The sequence below is a fragment of the Mesocricetus auratus genome, unplaced genomic scaffold (assembly GCF_017639785.1).
Source record: "Mesocricetus auratus isolate SY011 unplaced genomic scaffold, BCM_Maur_2.0 Super-Scaffold_100041, whole genome shotgun sequence".
Classification (NCBI taxonomy): Eukaryota; Metazoa; Chordata; class Mammalia; order Rodentia; family Cricetidae; genus Mesocricetus; species Mesocricetus auratus.
Genome location: NW_024429218.1, coordinates 6,270,926 through 6,290,250, shown reverse-complemented (window position 1 = coordinate 6,290,250; position 19,325 = coordinate 6,270,926). Strand labels below are relative to the sequence as shown.

Genomic DNA, 19,325 nt, shown 5'->3' with positions numbered 1-19,325 from the left:
TCTGCAGGTGCTAACTTTGGGCCCCTTCTTGGAACAGAAGGAAGAGCATTCTCAACTTTTCAGAACGACGGACACGCCAAAGAGGATCGATGTCAATAAGCTGAACTCTTCCGGCCTCTCCCCTCTCGAGACACCGCCACTTCACCCCGAGAGGAGCGTGAGGAACTAGAGCAGCCGCCATGAATGTGACCAGCCTGTTCTCCTTCACGAGCCCAGCCGTGAAGAGACTTCTCGGGTGGAAGCAGGGCGACGAGGAAGAGAAGTGGGCAGAGAAGGCGGTGGACGCTCTCGTGAAGAAACTGAAGAAGAAGAAAGGGGCCATGGAGGAGCTGGAGAAGGCCCTGAGCTGCCCGGGGCAGCCGAGTAACTGCGTCACCATTCCCCGCTCCCTGGACGGCAGGCTGCAGGTGTCCCACCGGAAGGGATTGCCCCACGTCATTTATTGCCGAGTGTGGCGCTGGCCGGACCTCCAGAGCCACCATGAACTGAAGCCTCTGGAGTGCTGTGAGTTTCCTTTCGGTTCCAAGCAGAAGGAGGTGTGCATCAACCCCTACCACTATAAGCGTGTGGAAAGCCCTGGTGAGTGCCGAGGGGCTCTGTGTGCCCCGTGAGCCCCGCTGAGATCAGAGCAACAGTGCCTTTCTGTTGTGGGGTGTAATCCCAGAATGCTTGGGGGAAACTTTGTGTGTCTTCACACTTGCATGTGCAAAAGAGCACACGGGCCCTAGCCGGCCCCCGCGCGCTGTAACGAGCGCCTGTAGCGATCACTTTATGAAGAGGAAGGCTTGCTTTGCGTTGCGAGTGTGAAAGCATCTGCCCTTGGTGCCATTGGCTCCAGGGCTCTGTCCCGTGTGCTGAAGGAAGGGCAGCGTGGGGCGCCTGTGACCAGCACTACTTCATTTTCCCGACAGCGCTCTTTGTCACCCGTGTTGAAGTGTGCTGTGGTGTGTTCCCCATGGGGCCGTGGTCTGCCGTGTGAGGAGCTGTTGCTGTTACTCTGAGACATCTCAGTCTTCACATGTGTGGCGTTGGGCTGTGGTACAGGCTGGAGTCGGCCTCTCCCGTCCGTGGATTCTGCATTTATACACGGAGTCAGCTGCAGATGAAAATAGTTAGGAAAGGAACTCTGTCCCTGCTGAGCAGGCAGGCTCTTCCTTCCTGACACTTTCTCTTTCAGTTTTGGTGGTTGGAAAAGTCAGTGGCCTTCATGCTTTCTGGGGCTCAGAGTCCGGGAGCTCTCGGTGGGGAGGACCTGCTTCCTTTTGGTTAGGGAGGATCTGCTTCCTTTTGGTCAGGGAGGACCTGCTTCCTTTTGGTCAGGGAGGATCTGCTTCCTTTTGGTCAGGGAGGATCTGCTTCCTTTTGGTCACCCCAAGCCCCTGACTAGGTACGGTGGCCACCACATGGGGCTCAGACGTGCTTGCTCCTGATGCTGCCCAGGGTCAGCAGTGCTGGAGGTCCTCACGTAGGTTGGCTTGCATTGGCCTGCCCTCAGCTTAGAGACCACCACAGGTCTGCCCTGCCATAGTCTCAGGGTTAATCTGCCCATTGTTCTGGAAGGAGTCCAGGGCCTTGAGGTGACTGGGCTAGGTGCTGTGTGACTGCTGGATCCAGCACCCGGGCAGTGCAGCCCACATGGCTGACTCCTGTGGATGCCTAGACTCGGTGGCAGCAGCTGGCGCAGGACAGAAGCCCCTCTTAGTCTCTAATCAGCGGGGTGACTGTCACCCGGTGTTTACCACGTGTTAGGCATCGCAGGCGGCTCAGATCTGATGTAAGCTGTGGAGCAGACACGTAGAGGCCTCACGCAGACACTGTGCCATCTGCAGATGAGGGCTTCCAAGGGAGCAGCCACGACATTCTGAATTGATAGTTTGTCCTAGAGCTTGTTTCTACATCTGGGCAGACGGATTGACCGGCAGGGACAGACGGATTGACCGGCAGGGACAGACGGATTGACCGGCAGGGACAGACGGATTGACCGGCAGGGACAGACGGATTGACCGGCAGGGACAGACGGATTGACTGGCAGGGGTTCTCTATTGAAGCATTGAGTTGCCACGTGCCTGTCATGCAGGATGTTTTTGTTGATGGGTTGGTTCACTTAGCTGAGGGTTCCTGAGGGTCCCCAAATATGAATGGTGTCAGATTCGTGTGGCTTCCCTCCCTGTCCCTGCTCCCGGGATGGCCAGGTGACCTTTCTCTCACGGGAACTTCAGACCCCAAGGGTAGACTACAAACTTCCAGCTCGGTCATGCAGTGATAGGTTGATCGCCAAAGACCTTGTGTATTTTTGTGGACTATTTCAGTCATGTAAAAAGCAAAGACTGGGGAATAATTTGCAAAAGCTTTTGTGTCCACTGCCTGTTTTAAGAAAGAGAGCATATAAACTAAACTTATAAAGTGTGTCCCTCTGATTACATTTCTGTTAGTGACCACCAATCTGAGTTTGACATTTATCTCCATGCATGTTTTATACTCATACATTTTTCATAGGAACACATTATTTTGTATGGTTTTAAAATATTATATAATGACATTAGATTTCTCTGGAAGCGATTGTCTTCTTCATTCCATATTGTGCCGTATGCCTGTAGAATATACATTTTTATGATTGTCTTGTGCTGTGAAGGGCTCTCTCCTCTGTTGGAATTTCATTTGGGAAGGATTGAAGGCCATCGTACATAATATTATTTAGTATTCTATAAGTTTTCACTGTGTTCTTACACATGTAGCTTTATTTTCGGGTGACTTTTTATTGGACCCTTTGAAAGTTACACTGTTATAGGTTGCTCTGGCCTCCATTTCCCCCTTTTCCTAGCAACCTTCCTGAGCTCTCATTGGCTTTAGTATGAACATTCTTTTTTTTTTTTTTTGTATTAACATTCTTTACTGTCTGTCAAACCAGAAGGGATGTAAGTTTATGTTGTTTATTTTTAGGAACAGCTCATACAGACACATAGTTTTCTTTTAGTCAGAAACTGAAATGGAGATGGGAGTGTCCCAGAGTAAAAAGAAATGTGCAAATCGTACTCTGGGTGCATGTGTTTCAGGCCACAGGGCCCACAGGGGCAGTTTAATGTCACCCAAGTAGTGACAGTGACTCCTCCAAGTCAAGGGACTTGGGCGTCAGACGTCAGGGAAGCAGAGGGGTTTGAACACGAGAAGTCCACTCAACCTGAGGTCTCTGCTCAGAACACTCTGGGTCTGTGTCCTTCCCCAGCGCCCTCCATCTCCCTCTGCACTGCTGCAGCCCGTACCTGGTCACCTCTGTGTGACCTCTGCAGCTTGTGACCTATTAGGGTGTGGCCCTGATAGAAAGATGTACTTTCCCACAGCTCTTTCGCAGAGCCCGCCCCTCCCACTTCCCCATTTTCTCCATGGCTCTGTGCTTGAGTTCTGTGCAGGCCTCTGCTGTAACCCCTCCCTCCTCTCCCATGGTCCAGCCCGCCTCTCTCTCTCTCCATCAGATCTGTAGTTGGGACTCACTTGACCCTACCCTTTTCTTACCCCAGAGGGGTTATGCCTTTCCATAGCAGCCCGAGCTTGTTCATAATATACGTCACAGCCAGTTGCTGTTCGGATAGCCCCTGAGGAAAGATTGCGTAGGGCAGGCACTGTGCCTCCGCCTTCTCTGCCTCGGCAGCTGCCGCGACGGCAGGGATTGTTGGTGATCACTGAAGATGCTGTGACTAGTCTGCCCATGTGGACATCTGTCTCTGTAGAGATGAGTTTGCAGTTCGTGCAGCCTTTGAAAACCACTGTCCTCAGATGTAAGGATGGAAAGGGAAGCCATTCCTGGCGCAGTTCTGTTCCTTAGTAACCTGCTCTAACTTAAAGGGTTGATGAGGTGGAGAGGCTGGCTAAGACTCTGAGCTTCATGATCTTTGCCCTCTTCAGCCAAGAATCTTAGGAGCCACCCACGGGACCGTTCTAGAGACCCTTGCAGGACAAGGCTGAGATGTGTTTGGTTTAACTACACCAGGGTTTTGACTCTTGTCTTTTCATACTTAGAAGTGGTGTTGTCCTCTTAGAGTCCGTGTGTGATCACACGACAGCCATGCGTTGCTGGGATTGTGATTGATATCCGTGCTGAGGTTTATTGAACCCCTGGTAAGTAAGCATCCAGGCCAGTCAGGGCCACTGTCGTGGTGAGGCTGTGCCCTTCCTTCCCAGGGTGAATTAATCTTCCAGCCATTCAGCATTTGGGGCTTTCATGTTCTGATACAGATAGAAAATTGGCTTACTCTTTCTAGATTTTTCCTTCAGGTAGTCATCAAGGTTATTGAGAGAAAGACAATTGAATCTGTTTTCATTTGGCTCGGTGCAGATTTTGTCATTGTTCCTCTGAGCATCTTGCTTTCTGTTCTTTGCCCCAAAATAATTTAGTCAAATTAAGTAACTACGGTTTCTTCTTAACCTGAGGCGTGTATTACAAATAAGATCGTGCAAACACGATGGTAGGGGAACCTCAGCACTCTCAGAAATATTCCCTCTGTGTTCACTGTTGCTTCGGTGCATGTACAAAGCAGAGAGCCTTCTTTCTGTGGACAGGCCGCACGCTGGCCCACTATTGAAGCCCAGCTCTGCCCACATGTAGACACTCCGAGGAAGCAGAAAGTTCCCAGAGTCCCTGAGACTGGCCTTGCCGCTGATGCAGCAGTCTGACTGTGTGCTTGGACTTTTAGTAGCCTTCCGCGTGGAGGCTGCTTATTAGTGGTCAGATTAAGTATTGCTTCTCTTTTTCTTTTCCCAAAGTAAATGCTGACCAAGGCTGAGTAAGTCACCTAATTGTGGTGGTGAGAAGACCAGTCTGCTGCTGTCCGCTGCTCTCAAAGTGCCTTAATGGGGGTTTCTTGGCTGCTGGCCTCTGCTTTTTTTTTTTTTTTTCCTCGTGTGGTGGTTCTTTAAATTTATTTTTTTGCACTTTGACATGGAAGTCCTTCTCACACCCGAGCTTAAAATTCTGAGACTTGTCAGGTGTGCCAGCATGTGTCTATATTCCCAGCGCTCAGGAGGCTGAGGCAAAAAGTTGAGAGTTTGGGGCCTCATAGTAACAGCCTGTCTCATCAGATACCACCCTCTCCCCGCAAACAAATGAAGCCGGAGACTTCCATTTTTGTTGTTAATGCTGCTGGCTGCTTAAGATTGAAATGCCTCCTCACCTGCTGGCTGAATATGAACTTCAACCCTAGCTGTCCATTCACCCTGTAATTTGTGGCTTGGTAAATTTTGCCTGGAAGAGAGCATTTCAAACATTATAGAACTGGAGAAAGATTCATTATTGCCTAGCAGGAATAGGGCAGGGGAAATTGGATGCCAAGGAAGGAAGCAGGCTGAGTGGTCCTAAGGATGCTGCACATTTGTTTGACAGTATCCCTGTCAGACGCCTGAGGATGCTTCAGGTTTCTTCATTTGACAGTATCCCTGTTAGGCTCTGGTGGTCACATAAAGCTGCCTGTAAAGCCATAATGATCTCAGCTCAAAAAGCGTCCCGTGAGCCAGGCGGTGGTGGCGCATGTCTTTAATCCCAGAACCTGGGAGGCAGAGGCAGAAGGTTCTTTGAGTTCAAGACCAGCCTGGTCTACAGAGTGAGTTCTAGCACAGTCAGGGCTACACAGAGAAACCCTGTCTCAAAGAACAACAGAACAAACAATGTTCTTTGGAAGATCGTCAGTTTGTCTCATACCCCAGACACCCTAGTGCTTTGCCCTACGACAGCGGGCACCCTATGATGGTGCAGATGTGATTTGTGCCTAGTGACAATGGACCCTCGGATTTTGAATCTTTTCTGGGCTGGCAGCGTGCAGCATGGTGCTGGCGATGGTAGGAGATGTACGGAGCATGTGTTCCAGTCAGACACACCATCTGTGGAAATTGCAGAGGGAGCTGATGCCCCCGGGAGATGCTCCCAAGGCGATACCCTGGGTGACGTCCCCAGGGAGCTGCACGGGTGGGCCTTAGGGTTAGGTAGGTTAGGCAAGAGTGCATTTCAACCTATACTGTTTTGACCTCACGGTTTTTGGGGATGTGAACCTATCATTAAATCCCAGAGAGCCTGTGCAGTACGTTTTCTGGGTGGGGGTGGGAGGGCATGTATTGACTTTTCTTGAAGGTTTTGAAGTTAAATAAATCAGATACCAAGATGTGTTCCTTACTAAGATTTTGAACATTGGAGGTCAATTAACAGTACTAATTGTAAAAATTAAAACAAGACAGCATGCACTGTGTTCCAATACACCTCAATTTCTCTTCTGACATTTGCAATAAACACAGGGCTCTACAGGAACTGCGCCCACCAAGAAAGACTGGCATGTAATTATAGTAGTGCATACTAAATTGAATGACAGGTGTGGATAGAGGCTGACCATAAACCTCAGAATAGCACTGACAAGACTTCCTCAATTGTCACACACCTGGACACCGTGTTCTAGCTCACACTGGCCCATGGGGCAATGCAGAGATGTTCGCCTGATAACCCTGGGGTTTCTTTATGTGTATGTGTGCATTTGGAGACCAGAGCACTACCTTGGGTGTGAACTTCCTTTGCAGGAGTCTGTCACCAAGGTTGATAATCACCAGGCTTCAGGAGTCCTCCTGTGTCCACCTTCCCAGGGTGTGTGCAGGGGGTGGGGGAGATACACGGGACTGTGACCATTGTGCCTGGGGCAATGGAAATCAGGTCTTCGTGTTTGCAGCCAAGCACGTTACCAACAGAGCTATCCTCCAGCCCTGGACAGAGAACTGTAATCAGTTTTTAGGTAGAGAGAGAATCAAGTAAATGAGTGTTATTAAAGAACAAGGAAAACAAGTTAAGTGAACGGCTAAGACCAGGGAAAGTTAGCCAGTATGTTTTCTATAGGCATGGCTGTCATGCGAGTGTCCTACTGTGTCAGTCTGGGGAGATGACAGCAGCTTGCGCCACCGCTGGTGGTGCCGACTGGAAGGCAGGTCACTGAGGACTCGGTCTTGAAGGGTACTGGGGCTCACCCCCGTGCTGGTTTCCGCCTGCCGAGACAGAAGCAGCTTCACGCCTCTGTGCGCTCGGGCTGTGGTGTGCCGTGGAACCAAGCAAAGCATCCTGAACCCACTGGAGCCCCATGAGCCAAACAAACAAACAAATAAAAATATCCCCTCCCCCCCATCGGATGATTTTCTGTTGGGTTTGTGTTAGCCAAAGAAGCCTACCAAGGCATTGGATGACCAGAACACTTCCCACCTCGCCCTGCCTCTGAGAGGTGCAGTCAGAACGAGGCGCGGGAAGAGAATTGGGAGGTTTCTCATGAGTTGTATGTGAGGAGCATGAGGTTGGCACATGTCACCGCATCCGTGCAGAGGTCAGAGGATGACATCTCAGGAGTCGGTTCCTCTACCTTGCTTTTCAGGCGGGGTTTTCCTTATTGTTTGTGTAGCTGGAACCCATGGGAGGGGTTTTTGTTTTGTTTTTGTTTCTTCCTTAAAGCCAGATGCTTTCAAGAAGCCCTTATTAAGCCCACGTCTGTAATCCCAGGGATACTCTGGCAAGGTAGGGAGGGGAGTAAGAAGCTTGTCTACACCACACGGCAACAGAAATGAGAGAGACCACCCAGATTTGAGGCCATCTCATCAGGAAAGTCCTAAAAACAGAAACAGACTGTAAGCTATGGGGATGGGTCACATGTACTATGAGAAGGGTCAGCCCATGGAGACGGGTAGAGTGGAATCCCCGAGGAGTCAGGACAGGAAAGGTCATGTAAAGAAGGCACCACCTTCCCTTAGTAATGATGGGAAAACCCGATGGGGGTGATCAGGCTTAGGCTTCCATTCAACTTGGGCAGTTTGACCAGGGGACGTTGCTTATCTCCCAAGGGCGCTCACCTCCTCCTTGAGGCACTCTGGCTGCTGACTGTGAGGGAAGGTGGTCCCTGAGATTGTCCGTCTCCTTAGGGCTACTGTGAAGTTGCTTTCAACCAGTGTGTGATTGAGCTCTCTGCACTACTAGTACATTCTCTCTGCAAGAAGAGGAGAGACCCCCGTGCTGTCTGTGGGACCAAGTGAAGCTTGTGACGTGAACAAGTCCTCATGAAGCAAATGCCCCAGAAAACTAGCGGTAAACAGAACAATAAGAACAGTGACAACGAATCTCATTGCCCGTGTTTTGCCCTATGTTTAAGCCAGGCATGTGTTCTCATTGACTCGGACATCAGGAGCACGTGCCACAGGCTGTGGAGAGGCGGAGGGGGAGTATGAACAACGTGAAATCGGACAGCTAGAATCCACGTTCAAATCCACGCCACTTAGCACCCGTGACCCGGGAAGCAGCCGCTTCTCCCTAACTAAGGAGCCAGACACCGGGGTTGCAGGTTTTAGAGCATGCCATCCGCGGTGCCTGTGGTGCCAGCCTGTGGCTGAAAGGGAGAGTGGAGAGCATCGGCGCCTGCGTCTTGGGTGCTTAGGAAGTTTGGTTCGCGTCTGTTTCCCATCCGTCAGTACTCATCATTAGGAAGCCGGTGTCTCAGCCTCACAGAGCACGTTAGCTGGGGTCAGTTTGAACTTAGAGGAGAATATAATTAATTGAACGGTGATGGCTCTCCAGGCAGAGCAGCTTGCGGTCATTGTGAAGGTGTTAGTAGATTGTTAGGTAGCTGAGCCAACTGCTCAGAAACTCCTTAAGACCAAGGTGGTCCAGAGCTCCACTGTGGAGCCTGGCTGTCCAGGCTTGAACCCTGAGTCACTGGGTATTAGCTAGACAACCACAGGTGACCTAACCCCATTGGAAGTTGGTTCTGTATTCTTAGGTTAGTTAGTTACTACTCTCCCTGTCCCTCCAGCTCTGCTCTGAAGATTTGTCTGTATCCTTTTAATTACCAGTTTAATTACCAGTGGCATATGCATATGTGCTTGTGAGGGTTTTTACATCTGTCTGTCTATGAGGGGAGAGGTGCACACCATGGTGTGTGTGTGTATGCGCGCGCGCACACGCGCGCTTGTGTGCCCGTGCGTGTGTGTAAGGCTTGCACAACTTGCACGAGTGACTTCTCTCCTCCTGCTGTGTGGGTTCCAGGACTCAAACTCAGGTCCTCACGCTTGGCAGCAAACACCCTTTACTTGCTGAGCTATTTCGAAGGCCCTGGACACTGCTTTCTTGTCAGCCGTGTAAGGCCAAGCTGGTCATTCCCATAGCACGCTGGTTTGAATCTGTTTTCTCCCTGAGACTCAGAGCTGCCACTGTATGAAGTCTTAGGGTACAAGGGGCCTTCACTGGAGAGTTGGCACAGGTGAGAAATTTGAAGTTCGGTTTCCATAACTAAACATCCCAAACAGGAGACCTGTACTGGTTGTACGGTGGTGACCAGGCTGAGTTCACCCAGATGCCCCGGTTCTGATGTAGTGGGAACGGGGTGATATTCACAGTCGGTCCTGTGTAGTGAGTGTCCCAAGAACACAGTCCGAAAGGCTTCACTATATTCATCAACTTAAACAGACCAGGAATTGAAGGCAAACTCAGGCATACTAACTGAAAACACGTGGAGGTTCTGGGTGACTCACATGAAGGAACCGCAGTTCTGCCCTCGAGGGCGTGATGTCCCACCAGGTGAAGGATGTCAGCAGCAAAGCATGGCGGCTGTCACTGGGAGGACAGGGCTCGTGAAAGACAAGGAACTGAGCATTGGAGGCAGGCGAGCAGAGACAGAGGAGCGAAACTGACCCTGCTGCAGCCTGGGACAGCTGTGGGGAGGGCGGTGGGGAACCTCAGGTAGCCCCCAGCCATGGCCAGCGTGCTATGGGCATCGCCAGGGGTGGGGCAGAAGTCATTGGCCTGCCATTTTCCAGGAAGTTGAGCTTTCAGAAGTTAACTTAAATCTAGGCTATTTTTTCTTTTAAACAAATTGAATGTTTGGCTTTTATTTTCTAAAAAAAAAAAAGAAAAAGAAAAGGCCCAGTGCTGGTATTGAATACAATTCATTTCCCTGTTTATGTTGGAATTGTGCTTTGCTGTTCTTCTCCAGAGTGATGGCTGCATTCCTGTAAGCAAACACCAGTGTCTTGCTTAGGGGAAATCAGTGTGGGGAAAATGATGTTCTTAGAACAGCCTCCTAACCCTGGGCATGGGGAGATGGCTTAATGAAGCGTTCACTGCACACCCGCGAGGACCTGAGTTCAGTCCTCGGCACACACAGGAAAAGCCTGGGGGGCAGGGCAGAGGCGTGCAGTCATGGGGCTCCTGGCCTAGCCAGTCTAGCCCAACAGAGAACTCCAGGTTGTGAAAGAGCCTGTCTCAAAAAATAGAGAAACGATTGAGGAAAACAGCCCAGTCCCCCTCTCTCCTTCCCTCCTCTGTCCCTCTCTCTCACACACACACACTCACACACTCACTCACACACTCACACTGGAAAGATAATCTTTGGAGCGATGTTCTCAACCTCCTCTGTTTTGAAGCACTAATTAGTAAACCCTGGCTGAGAACAGGCTTTGATCAGACACCAGCCCCCCAGAATGACACACTTAGCTAGGCCGAGCCTACGTCCCCGCGCGACAGATTGCATTGTGAAGAGTGAGCCCGGAAACGCCCTGTGGTGGAGCCGTGTCCTCCTGTTGACTTTTATGGGACCTTATCTAATATTTCAAGCCCTGCCCACCCTCAGCTCACCACCCATGAGCAAGCAGAAAGATAAAGGTTTTTAGCTGTTGTTAGCTGCTGTTAAATTTTAACCTGGATTAAGATCCCGAGAGCAGTTTCTTCAGTTCCCAAGACATATGTTGATGCAAGGAATTCTGTTTTATAAACATACATACTATTAACCTGAAAACCTTCTCACACCCCCACCCCACCTCTTTCCGGGAAAGGTTTCTGCCCACAAGGTCACCAGTGTATTCTAGCGGGGACATCTGCCTTAGGCAGCTGCTCTGTCAACTCCCCTTTTGCTAGGAACTCCTGCAAGGCCGGTTGGGCCACCTCTCTGCTCTTAAATGGCGTCCTGGGTACCGCTGACCTAGGATAGTTGTCCACGGGTCGTGGCAGACGACATGCAGACTCCAGAGTGGGGCTGCCTGAGCAAAGCGGTGCTCTTTTTGGGAGGTGAGGGGTGTGAAACCCCAACAAGTCAGGTGACTTGCTGAGAGTCCCCGAGGGAGTCGCCCTGCTCAGGTCACTTAGCTCAGTGGCTCATTCACTCCTGCCATCCCAGGCAAGAAGCATGTAGGTAGCGTGACTGCCATTCTGTGAACAAACGCAGGCAGGGGGGCTGGCAGCTTCACCCTCAAGCTCTTGTGTGTTAAAGCGGAGGACAGCTGCCTTTCGGAGCCCATTTGGAGGGTCACAGCACAGCTGAAGGCTTGTCAGGTTGGACACCACACTTCGCCACTGACCACTGGTGTAGAATTTCAAGCCGTGCTGGAGTCTCTGCACAGAGCTCCAGTCTGGGTGTGCGGGATTCTGTTGAGCTCGCTGTGTAATTTTAGCTGTTCCTGGCCGTCCCTTTCCGATGTGCCTTGGGAGTGCAGGGAACAAAAGCAGGGTCCAGCGGCAGAGTCACAAATGTCTCCCCAGTCCTCAGCATCCATCGGGCAGTTTTATTCCTCGTTCGGTGTCCCTGCTGGTGGGGAAAGGGATTTTAGTTTTTCAAGGAAAGAGAGTGAAAAGCGGAGTCAACAGCAGTGAGGAAAGGAAGAATCTTCTCCGTCCTTTCAAAGGTCAGGAGGAGAGAGCGTCCTAAGACTTAAGCCAGGGGCTGGAGAGACTGCTCTTAGGTCCACGTTCAGTTCTCAGCATCCACGCTGGGCAGTTTACAACTGCCAGCAGTCCCAGCTCTAGGGGATCTGATGCCTCTGGCCTCGGAGGGCCCTGGCACTAACATACATGTACAGATGTGTTCACAGATACACACGTAATTAAGGTAAATCATTAAAATTTGTTTTTAAAACGAAGACCTGTCAGAGAGATGGCTTCTCTCTTTCCTTAGTTGGTACAGTGCTTCCTGCGTACGTCTGCAGACCTGAGATCCCAGGCACCCCAAACAAAGCATCCAGGCAGCATGCGCCTGCAGTCCCAGCACTGGGGAGCTACGGGGGCGGGGGGGGGAGGATTACTATAGCTGGAGGTCCAGCCAGCCCAGTAAACCGGTGAGCTCCAGGTTGAGTAAGGGGGCTTGGCTGAGAAGGTCAAGTAGGAAAGTAATTGAGGCAAACAGCTCCTGTCAACCTCTGGCCGCCACGTGCATGTTTACTTGAACCAACACATGGGCATGCACGTGCAGACAGACAGACAGACACACACACGCACGCACAGACTCCAGGTGATTGTCAGCCCAGGGTTCTCTGAACACACAACCCAATCAGCTTGGAGAAAAATCTAAGTAAAACCATTAGGCTCCACATCCAAGGATAAACCTCAGAGCCAAATAAAAAAGAACAGGTTACTGACAGTGTTTAGGAAGCAGTTTGGAATCTTACAGAAAGAAATGTTTTCCGGAAATGGAAGGATTGCAGTTCCAAACCTCGCACGCTGTCCTAAAGTCGAGTTAGGGATTGAGAACTTGGGAGGCGCCTTGGGCACCTGCACCGACCAGGCCGTGTGTGTTCTAAATCCGTGCTGAAGCTCCAGTGTCAAGTACCACAGAGTGTGGGTTTTAGAGACAGGGCCATTAAGGAAAAGATTAAGCTGGGATGGGGACATTGTGGGAAGCTCTAACCCTGTCCTCACAAGACAGGGTTAGGCTATGAAGAGATACACCAGGATGAAAGGCCATCAGGAGCCAAGGACAGAAGTCTCAGCAGAAGCCGGCCTGCCTCTGCTTTCACCCTCCAGGACCGCAGGAAAATGAATTTCTGTTATCCAGTCACCTCTGTTCGGTATTTTATTACAGCTGCCCCGGGAAACTACAGGCAGTGTCTACAAATCACAAACCACCATAGACGTTAAAGTGCTCTCTAGTTTCCCCAGTGCTGGGGTGAAGCTGGGCCCTCATGCATGCTAAGCTGTACTCATGGCTTTCTCCTTAACTCTGCACACGCATGCAGGAGACCACAGAGTTCAGGAGGTGAGCCCTGGAAGATGGAGTTATCCATGTGGGTGCCAGGAGCTGGGAGAGCAGTGTGCACTCTAAACCTCTGGGTCATCTCTCTGGCATCTGTTTTTCCTTCCAGCACAGTCTCACGAAGTTGCTGAAGCTGGCCTAGAACTCATTCTGTAGCCCAGAATAGCTTTGCACCCAACATTCCCCTGCCTTCACCTCTTACCCAGCTAGCTCTCCCTATTCTAAAGGTGTTTCCTCACCAAGGTACTGATCTTTACTGTTAACTTGTGAGTGTGATGGCTTCTCAGTAAAGACTGAAGAACTGTTTTGTTTCTAAAAGGCATACAGGGTGGTAACTAACACTTTTGGAAAGAGATGCATGCAGGTGAAAACCGAGAAGCAAAACCAACAGGAGCCGGGCCTGTCAGGCATTGAAACCCCTTTCATTAATGCTGTGATATGGGCCAGGTGGCGGCGGCGCACGCCTTTCATCCCAGCACTCAGGACGCAGAGGCAGGCAGATCTCTGTGAGTTCAAGGCCAGCCTGGTCTACAGAGCGAGTTCCAGGACAGCCAGGGTTATACAGAGAAACTCTGTCTTGAAAAACCAAACACACACACACACTTGACAAAATGTGATTTAAAAACAACAACTAAACAGTCACATGGGCACAGACTAGAGAAGAATGGAGTGTCTGAAAACAACATACACAGGATATTATGGAAAAGGTAGCAGCCCAGTCCCAAGGATAGAGATGACCTCTTAGTCAGTGGCAGTTAAGGGGTCTGGCTAGCCATTCAGAAAAGATGAAATTGGATACATTCCTTATGCTTCAAATAAAACCAGTGGATCAGAAACTTAAATAAATTGGGAAGCTGCATGCCCCAGAAGGGTGCAGGGATGAATTCTCCCATTGAGCAAGACACACACACACACACACACACACACACACACACACACACACACGTGCATGCAAAGAGAAACCAGAAAGATGGCTAGCTACCCTGTGAGGAGGTTAGGATGAGGGAACAGAGCAGAAGAGATGGGAGATGTATTGTTCTGACCTTCAGAACCATGTCAGTGTCTTCTGGATTTACAAAATCAGTGAGGACTGGCAATGAATTGTGCAGAGGAGTTTAACACTGAAGGTGGGAGTCACACCCAAACACACTTTGAATTAATAGAAGTGAATCCAAGTATTTTGCACATAAAAATAAATTTTAAAATAAATAAAACAAATTCCTAGGTGTAGTTCATGTGAATGTAGTCGTTTTGAGAAAAAAAAATAATGATTTTAAGGGAATTCATGAAGTGCATTGAAACTGGACCAGGCATGTTGACTCAAGCCTATAATCCTGTGTGCAAGAAGTGGAGGCAGGAGAATCAGGAGTTCAAGTCATCCCAGGTTAAAAGTTGAGACCCCGCTTCAAAAATTCCAAAACATAAATTGGTGGAGCTGGGTCGGACCTAGGGAGAGTATTGCAAACCAATCTTCACTGCACACGTCCCATGCACAGAGAGTTAGCGTGACTTCTGATTCTATGATGTTCCTCACCAGCAGGGACAGAGATTTAGTGTGACTTCCGATTCTATGATGTTCCTCACCAGCAGGGACAGAGAGTTAGCGTGACTTCCGATTCTATGATGTTCCTCACCAGCAGGGACAGGGTCCCAGGGTCCGAGGGAGAAGTGAGACAGAAGCCAGGAGCACCGTGTTCCAAAAACTAGAGAAAAGCTTAAAGAGTGGCAGCGTGTTTTAAAAGGCGTGAAGAGCACACAGTGGCCAGTTGTAGGACATGATGAACCACAAAAATAGATAAGAATGGGAACATTTCAGCCCATTGACCAAGAATTCACAAATCCATACCAGAGGCTGTTACAGATAGATGAGTGGGAGGCCAGACATGGGGAAGTCCCTCCTTAGGGTAGAATTTTGACTGAAAAATAAGGGTAATGGAATGACAGAAAAGCCATGCTTCAACTCTCTAAGCAAGAGTTGATTGGAGCAAAATGTACATTCAGGGCTGGTGAGGTCTGATGAGCAGTGGAGGTTACGCTCAGTCTGGAGGATCTGCCAACTAATTACAGCGGATGGTAGGTGAGCTGGGCAGTAGTCTGACCAAGCAGTCGAGAGGAAACGGGCAGATGTGGTTGACTTCTCTGGCTGTGTACCCAGAGAAGGGCATAATGTCACCTACCCCCTATGTGCAGTAGTCATTGTCAGAGGAACCCAAGTTGAGAGGCAGTCTGTAGAATCACTCATATGTAGGTACACAGATGGTTACCGTGTCAGTAATGGTCTCATGCATGTGTGAACGTTAGTACTCCTGTGTAGCAGTTACTCTTGACTGTTGTGGAGATTTTATATATATATATAATCTCCTGCTCTCATAGTATCCGGGGGTGGGGTGGGAAGCGGTGGTATTTGGAGCATGAGAGGGGAAGAGAGTGAATGACTGAGTAAATGTGGCATTGTTAAGAGTGGAGTGTGGGGGTGTCAGGCAGGTGACGTGGTGCTTGTCACACAGACTTGGAGACCTGAGTTCAATCCCCAGAACCCACGCGAAAGTACGGCAGAACGACTCTGAAGTCCTGTGACCTCACGCGCTCTGCATATGGCGCGCACACACACGATGATGATGACAAATTTTAAAGTTAAAAGAGGAAATAAAAGCGTTAACTACTATGGCATAAGAAGTGACCAAAAAGAATGTTCACAGAAGCTTCATTACAATGATCCCCTCTGGGAAACATCCCAGGTCCTCTGGAGGTGAAACTGTGTCATCAGATAAATTGCAGACACGTAGAATAACTTGCTACCCATAAAACTGGTGAATGTCACAAGTATGATATTGACCCAAAGATGAGTCGGGGTTAAAACATTGTTTATTTGAAGATCTGTGCACCTCACTGCAGAGTTAGAGCAGCTCAGTTTACTAGAGGTGCCTGGTTCGACCCCCAGTACCCTGAAAACGTAGAACAGTCAGGGATGAGAAAAAGGTCACTTGTCACACTCACATCTAGAGTGTCTTCAAGTACAGATGGCTAACGTCCACGGTCCACGGTCGTCTAACCACTGATGGATGTCTCTGATGTGCACCGGTCCGTCTCAGCACCAAGTACAGATGGCTAACGTCCATGGTCGTCTAACCGCTGATGGATGTCTCTGATGTGCACCGGGTCCGTCTCAGCACCGTGCCTAGATCAGGTCACTACCAAATGAAATGACGGCAGAGCTCGGGGTACAGAAGCACAGCACCCTTTGCTGTCAGGAAGCTGATTTTACCCCCATGGCCACCGCTACCCGCTGGCGGTAGGAGCAGTCCCGTTCTGAAGCTGTTGGGCAAAGAGAGCTGCCAAAATAGGTGGTTTAGGAAGTGGAATCCACTTAATGTAAGGAAAAGCTGCTAATGTTCCCGTTGTTCCAAGTAGTTAACCAGAGCTACAGCTGAGGCCAGGCATGCCGGGAAAGCCAGGCATGCCGGGAAAGCCAGGCATGCCGGGAAAGCCAGGCATGCTGTTGTGTGCCTGGAGTCCCAGCACCCGGAAGGGTGTCCTCAGTCATCTAGAATGTTCAAGGCCAGCACGGGCTCCCTGAGTCGAACACAAAAGGAAGAAGGAGCAAAGAGCAGGTGGTAACTCACACTGTGGCAGCTGAAAGATAAGGGATGTTTGTGTAAACATAAGTAATTCAAATACTGAGCTGTATTTCATAGCACAAATGAGGTAGGTTTCTGCTGGCAATAAGGAGGCTTTTTACCAGGGCTTTCTTTAATACGCTTTCCACCTCAGATGACTGTTGGAAGGGAGAAGTAGAAAATAATGTCCTGCTTTGGGAAGATTCCATTGCCATGCTAGAAATAAATTATATTTATTATCCTCAGATAGCAAGGGAAATTACAAGTGTTATCACTTCATGGTAATTGACAAATGAGTATGAGGAATTTTACTACTTCCCCAGATGTGTTTTACCAACAGCTCACAGCTAAGGGATAAGCACACATTGCACATGCCTTCCAGGAGAAGCCCTGGGAAGCCCCGAAGGACACTCCATTTCTAAGGTCACTCAACGTTTCTGTAGGGAAATGCACCGGGAGCCCTGGCCACCATTCTCAGTGGCCAGTGTTAACATCTCCTTCCTTCCTTCTCTTGAGCAGTTTTCAAACACGCAGCTGCTCTACTTACTGCTTTGACACCATGAGGGCAGGAGGAGTCCTGAAGGTCTTTGTCACCAAGGGGAACCACCCGGGGACCCTGGAGGACATGTGGGGTCTAGTGGCACCCCCCAGGGTAGAGTTCTGTAAGTCAGCATTAGCCAGCCTATCCGTTCTAGGTGGACATTTGGTGCAGGCTCTGCTGGGGTCTTCTGGAGTAGCTGTGCTGGTTTCCATCACCTCAGGCTCTTAGCTTTCTCTTCAGGAGACAGCTCTTTTTGTTGTCTGGGTACCAACCCTTTGGACCTCCTATCTTCAGTTGGCAAATGTGACCATAACTTCTGTGTCTTCCCTGGCCCTGTGGTTGGTGCTGAGGGCCACGGAGGAGTGGGTGTATTCATGCAGGTCCTTGCAGAAAGGATGCTGCTTCTAAGGGTGGCTGCCTGGACATCCCGGGACCTCAGAGGTCACGTCACGAACCCTTCCCTGCCTTCAGGCGTCGCCTGCTTGCTGCTTACTGCTTTTTTGTTTTTAGAGGAGCTAATGTGTCGATTAAAACACTTAACGGTAAATAATATTCAATACATGTTAACCCAGATTTTAGCAGACTGTTATGAGACTATCAGTGGCGATACGTACAGATATAAACAGAATGGCCCAGGCTGGTCTCCAACCTCAGATCCCTTTGCCTTAGCCTTCCTCCTGAGTACTGGGAGTGTGTGTGTGTGTGTGTGTGTGTGTGTGTGTGTGTGTGTGTGTGCGTGTGTGCGTGCGTGTGTGTGTTGCTTGTTTGGAGGGGTACACATGCCGTCATGCACATGTGGGAGCCAGAGACCAGCTCTGTGGAGTCTATCCTGTCCTTCCACCTTTACCTGAGTTCCAGGGATCAAACTGGGGTCAAACCCTTTTACCCACGAAGCCACCTGGCCAGCCGGCAATGTATATTGCTAATTGTGCATTAGCTTTTTTGTGAATAGGAAATTTTTAAATGGGATGAAGCATCTATTTTTAATCTGAAACCGTGTCTTGAGGCTTCCCTGGGTCAACAGGCCAGTGGCCCTGCGCTCAGGCTGGGGTCCTGTGATCTAGCCTGTACCCGGGAGCAGACAGTCACTTTTTCTGTGATAGCACTTACAGTGCCGGAATCACCTAGAGCCTTTCACTTTTTCATTTGTCCGTGTTTTCTCTCTGTTCCCAGTCCTCCCTCCCGTGCTGGTCCCCAGGCACAGTGAGTATAACCCTCAGCACAGTCTTCTGGCACAGTTCCGCAACCTGGGGCAGAATGAGCCTCACATGCCGCTGAACGCCACGTTTCCAGATTCCTTCCAGCAGCCCAGCAGCCACCCGTTCCCCCACTCGCCCAACAGCAGCTACCCCAACTCCCCAGGCGGCAGCAGCAGCACCTACCCGCACTCCCCCACCAGCTCAGACCCGGGCAGCCCTTTCCAGATGCCAGGTATGAGGGGGCATCCGGGGACCCTGCCTTGGGGAGGCGGGGGGGCGTGGCCTGCGGGGGGGGCGGGCCCCTGAGCTCCTCCTGGGTAGCCAGTGCTTGGGAAATGTCAGTGTTAGGAGTGGAGTTGTTCGTACAGCTGGAGAGGAGGGTGGCTTGTTTGAGTCCTGTTCCATTTTCCTCTTGTTTGCAAGAGTTTTGAAACAGCTGCATCCTTCTGGGAGTGGCACAATTGTTCCAGTCTCTGCTCTCCATAAAAAGGAAGGGGAAAATGTCATGTTACTCACACTGCTGTTCTGAGAAGCGGCTTCGGAGCATTTCCGACATTGAAGAACCCTTGCTATCAATGCAGCCGCAGAAGAGCTATTTCCTGAGGGACCACCCCCCCATTTAATTAGATTCATTTAGCCAGTGATGTAATCCCTAGAAATACGAACTTTTAACAACAAGGAATTGCAACAGGAGTGCTGGAGGCCATCTGCTTGTTTAACTCAGCAGAGACAAAAGCCAGTTATTTCCCTGTTGTAGCAGCCGTGACGGATGGTGTGCTAGTTACCAGCATAAGTGATTAACTAGAAGATTACGTTTTTCAGATTGCAGGTTAGTGAACAAGCATCTCAGATACTAGTGCCAGAGCTCTAGCCTGTAGACATCAAGAAGGACACAATAAATAAGAGATCACCATGAAATCTATGGATATTTTTGTGAGGGGACAATGATGGG

At 50.0% G+C, this 19,325-nt stretch overlaps 1 protein-coding gene across 2 annotated transcripts in view; it reads left to right on the top strand.

Annotated features, from left to right (window-relative positions):
• Nucleotides 1–19,325, top strand: part of Smad1 (SMAD family member 1) — a 62,083-nt gene that overhangs the window by 25,715 nt on the left and 17,043 nt on the right. For both annotated transcript variants that reach the window (XM_005077731.4, XM_021231616.2), the window contains exons 2-3: nucleotides 8–579; nucleotides 18,348–18,605. In XM_005077731.4, the coding sequence (XP_005077788.1) occupies nucleotides 180–579; nucleotides 18,348–18,605 (658 nt within the window). In that variant the 5' untranslated portion in view covers nucleotides 8–179. The remainder of the gene's footprint in view (nucleotides 1–7; nucleotides 580–18,347; nucleotides 18,606–19,325) is intronic.